Below are 5,118 nucleotides of genomic sequence, written 5' to 3'. Positions count from 1 at the left end.
CACAGGTTTCTAAACCGTTAGTTAATCTGTTCTTCTCATCTGGTTTTGAGTCACTGTTGTTGCATTATCTAGACCAGTGTTTCTTAACCTTTTAAGTAGCAAGTACCCCCTAACTTCTGAAAATTTTAATAAGTACCCCAACACTCAATTTTCTAGGGGATTTTATATTTACAGACTAACGTGTGCCACATGTTGGAAGAAGGGCTGTGTATATAAGGCCGTGATGTGACAGATGCCTGATCTGGTGTGGGAAGGTTTGCTACCTTTTACACCAGGGGTGGACAGCTCAAGTATGTACCTAGGCTAGAGGTGATGTTGGCCAAAGCTAGGAGGGCTGAACCAACCAAGGTTGGCCAAACCTAGGAGGGCTTTGTGCAGCATGCCAAATTATTACTGGGGAATTTAAAGCGCCATGCAATGCGTAGCGCACCATATTTTTTGCCATAGTTTTGAGAGGAGGAAGGGGCAAGAGAGGAAAAGAGGGTGAGAGAAAGAGAATGATGGGATACCCGCGTACCCCTGCCTGTGTCTCGCGTACCCCCAGGGGTATGCGAACCACAGGTTGAGAAACTATGATCTAGACCTCATATGGCCATGCAAAATACTACCATTGTATGTGCATTAAAATATACAGCCAGCACTGCTTGGCCAAAAAACACTTTTTATACCATTTTTCTAGGTACCTTTTTTCATTTTAGCTTAGTGCTCAGAGTGTGTCTATGATCCCTTGTTCAATGAAGTTTAGGAAATGCAGATTACTCCCTGCATTTCTCCCAAATTCTAGTTATAATTTAGACTACTAGAGTTTAAATATTTATTTTTAAGAGAAACTTAATTGAATATTTTATTTATTGTACAGCCTCCTTGACATCAGACCCCGCCACCTCAGTATTTCAGTTGTGCATAATTTATAATAATTTTTGTATCAAACCTTCTTTGCTGAAGAGTCCCATTTTAACAGCTTTTTTATCTGTTCATTTTTAGGTTCTATCTTTTTCTAGGTCCTTGGTACTGTATGGGTACTTACTGCATTTAGGTAACTCCTTATAAGCTTACCTGATGCTGCCAGGGTTGTTCTCTGGTTGTTCTCTTTAGCAAACTCTGGAAACAAGGCATAAACAAACCATCCTTGTAACCTTACTAAAGGCTGTGAAAAACTGAAAAAAAATGCTGCAGTGATCTAAATAGATGGAAGTTTTTGCCTGGTTATGAGGAGTGTTCTGCTCTGCGTATCCTCTGCTTTTCCCAATGCTGGTAGACCAAGAGCTAGGAAGGCTCACATGGTCTGGATTGTTTAAGTTTGGTCTGAAATTTAAAACACAAATTCACAGGACCTCAGGAATCAATAGAGCAGTTTCTCCACAGAAAGACATTGCTCCTGTGCAATCCTACTTCAGCATAGACCATAATATGAAAACCCAGGAAGTTTTTAAAGATAGGCCTGGAATTTATGCAAGCAGACTCAAGAGTGAAGGAAATCCCACTGCAGAATAGAAAAATAAATGCTCCTGGCTTCACCATTGTAAATCCAGGGTTTTGTCTTCTCCATGGATATAGAAATTATTTCTAGCCTTAAGGTCTTGGCATTGCACAGAGACTATTGACGGAGCCTCTAAGCCTCAACCAGACACAAAGGTGGACTCCACACCATCTAAGTGGGTGCATCTACATGTTCATTAATGCACTTTTGCTACTGCGCATTAAATTTAGTACCTGCAATGTGAGGTACTAACTAAATGCGCAGTAGGCTGCCCTAATGTGCAGTAGCGAAAGTGCATGCTTTTTAAGTGACACTTAGCCTAATTTTACTGTGCATTAGCATATTGGCATGGTTTTTGCCGTGACACTCTAATGTGCAGCAATATAGGCTGCTGTGCTTTAAAGCGCACATATAGACATGCCCAGTAAAACCTATCTCTTCTGTGAGACAGTCAACCTTTTTCTGATCCATTTTGTCTCATTTGTCTTCTTTTGTTAACTCAAAGGTCAATCACACAAAGCAACAATGAAGAGTATTACCTGTTTGCAAGGGTATCTGGAAACATGACAAAGCTAACAGATAAAACTGTTGAGTAATGGCTGCTGTTGCTGTCATAGATACATTGTAAAGGAGAATGAAGCAGAAATTAAAACCTTCAGATTTTGTGGGGGGGCCATCCACACTGTTATATTTCTATGTTTCAGTTTTTTGATTCTGTATTTCATTTGTTAATTGACTTTCAGGAAAACACAAGTTTAAAACACCTCCCAACAGAAGGGGATGTCAGAGTTGACATCTCTTTGCTAGAACTAAGCCCCTTTGACTGGGCTGCTTCCTCTGGGCTTTAGTTGGCAGTAGTCTTTCTGTCACTAGGGTTTTGAAATGGACTCATTTCTCTGTCTTTTTCTCTTGACGTTTGATCACTGACTAAGAAAACTGATTTTGAAGGAATGAGCAAATTGTTGTGCCAAGTTCTAACTCCTTTCCTGCCCCGCCCCACAAAAGGTTACATGATGATAGAGCCATTTCCTCTGAGGGAAAAGGGATTTTTAAAAATGAGTAGCCAATCCAATTTTTGTTCCCTAACATAAAAAAGGATGATCCTAGTCTATGTGACTAAGTAGAAATACTAGGCAAGTTTTTGCAGAGATTCTTTGATCTCTCAGTAGCTTTTGATCATGGGGTGATGCTGATCTGACTGCAGAGATAGGCAGCTGTGGATGGGCTTGCTTCAGAGCAATGCATTTGAATCTTAACCAAACCAGTCATTCTAAACTGTGAACTCATAAGGTATAAGATAAAAGTAATCTCTGGAGTGGCAAGCATGTGTCTGCTCATTAAAGAAGTCTTTCTTCTCTTATCACTGGGGAGGCCTGACTTTCTCTTGTCCTACCACTTCTCCAACTCTCTCCCTCAGAGCAGCATATTGCAGCTGGCAGCCAGGTGAGCCAGCCAGCATTAGATGCTTCATACTGGTTTCTTATGCACATGCCTCTTACCCTGGACATCAGCACTATCACCTCCTTGACCCATGGGAGAGGACCAAGGACAATAAGAATGACATCTGTTGGCAAAAGTCAAGCCATGTGAGCTAAATAATTGTGGAGAGCAATGCAAGAAGTAGCTGGGAGAAACAGGGAGGGAGACAGGACCAGAGGGATGATATGGAAAGTGGTGGAGAGTGGAGAAGAGGGTCAGTGCAGGAAAAGAATGGGTCTAGGAATGAATACAAAAAGAAGCAGAAGAGTGAGCAAGAGGTGGAAGAACAAAGAGGAATGGAGCAAAGGAGAAAATGACTACTGCTTCTGCACGGGACTGGGAGGCACAATGGTTGGGCAGCGCAATGTGTGTTCTGCCACAGACTTGCCATCTCACTGCAGGCAAGTACATAACTGGTTTTTTCTGCATCTCAGCTTCCCATTAGTAAACCAGAGGTTTCATCAACCTTTAAGCTTGATGTTACATTATTAAGAGTCTCAGCTGGGAAGTATAACCAACATTGCAAGGAATTTGTTAAAAAGCAGGAGACAGAAAAGTCAGAAAAATTAACTTGTTTCTGAAAACTGCTAGTCCAAGGAACTGGAGAAAGTAAGGCAGGGTAGTACCTTAGAAACTAACTAGTTTAAAGAGGCATGAGCTGTTGTAGGCAACAGCATACGTTGTCAGATGTGCCCTGCCTTCTGCCTGCCTCCAGACTGATGTGGCTAACCACCTCTATACTAAAGAACCTTGAAAGTATCTGAAAGCTATAGCTATATTTGAAAAAGGAAATGGAATGCCACATGGCATATCAGTATAACATCCTTTGTCGAGTGGTGACTTCTTTGGTACACACACACATTATATTGCAATCTGTAACAGCCTTGGGTTACAAACAGATGTTGTCTTAGTGGCCAGATCAGCTGTGCCAAGATGTGTCTCAGCACAGCTGATCTGATAGATGCAGGGAGACAAATGTCACTGGAGATCATTGTTGTTGGGGCATGTCTGCAAGTGTGGAGCAGGGGAGCCCACAGACACGTGCCCCAGGAATTCCCATGTAGGTGTGGAGTGGGGAAGCAGAGGGGGTTGCTCATTGCACATCTGCAGATATGTGCTCTGTGTTGGGGCCAGGTGTCTTGGGTCACTGCCCACAGGATCAGCCCCTGGAGTCCAGGGAGTGCCTGCTTGCTGATGGCAGCGGGAAAGTGCATCATAGACAAATATGCCCACTGTGAAAAGTGGCACAAACTTACTACAAATTGTGGCACTCACAATTCTAAGCATTTGTGGTGTAACCAGGGGCACAAATTCAAGTTTTGTATCACCATAACCATTTTCATGGTGGCACAAAGGAGACATCTATTTTCAGCCTTGATCTAAATTTGCAGTTCCCCCCACCCCACCTAAAGAATATCTACCTTGTCCCTGTTGTTCTATGCACTGAAAATTAACAGGAAGATGAAAGGAACCTTAATTCTGCTACTTGGCTGGGTTTTGTTTGGTAATGATCAGAATTCAACATTTGTTCTAGAGTTTGCCAGTACAGATTTGAGACTTGTATTTTTGTTCTTGCTGTTGTATTTTTTTTTCAATTGAACTGTGAAGAAAATGATAGTTCTATATAAAGAAACAGGATGGTACAGGCTTCCACATAGTGACAACACAGTAGCAGCCAAACTATTTTTGTTTACAAGTGTGATTTTTTTTTTTACATTGGCACTATTGCATCAAGTGGGTTAAAATGAAGCTGTTATAATGAATGGCTTGTAAACAGAGTGAAGAGTTACAAGTACAATCTTTACACATAAAACAAAATCTAGAATGAGTAATTGTTCCAGAGATATGTAATGTAAGCAGAAAATAAGCAGTAGAAACAATGTATTGTCTATTTTAATCAACCCTTTCCTGATTCCTCCTCCACCCCATAGCCTCTTCCTAAACAGCTGACTGGTTCTCACTACAAACATATATTGTACTTGGTTGTATTCTCCTCTTTGTTCGTCCAGGCACTTTAGGGAGGACCTTGAATGTTTTAGGCATGAACTCCATGCAGGCCTCACGGAATTTCTTGATCCTCCAGCAGTAGATGACAGGGTTAAACACTGATTTGAGGTAACTTAGCCACAGGATATAAGTGCTGGTGACATAGAAAGAAG

The 5,118-nt window shown here is 41.6% G+C and overlaps 1 protein-coding gene across 1 annotated transcript in view; it reads right to left on the bottom strand.

The window, feature by feature from the left end:
* Positions 1 to 4,536: 4,536 nt before the first annotated feature.
* The window catches only part of GPR45 (G protein-coupled receptor 45), a 26,151-nt gene continuing 25,569 nt past the window's right edge, over positions 4,537 to 5,118 (bottom strand). Inside the window, 1 exon segment of the mRNA XM_025210524.1 lies at positions 4,537 to 5,118. This exon segment is cut by the window's right edge and continues 31 nt beyond it. Coding sequence (XP_025066309.1) covers positions 4,898 to 5,118 — 221 coding nt within the window. The 3' untranslated portion in view covers positions 4,537 to 4,897.

Source organism: Alligator sinensis, unplaced genomic scaffold, assembly GCF_000455745.1.
Source record: "Alligator sinensis unplaced genomic scaffold, ASM45574v1 scaffold335_1, whole genome shotgun sequence".
Taxonomy (NCBI): domain Eukaryota; kingdom Metazoa; phylum Chordata; order Crocodylia; family Alligatoridae; genus Alligator; species Alligator sinensis.
Note: the sequence above shows the minus strand (reverse complement) of the source record. Positions and strands in the feature narration are given on the sequence as shown.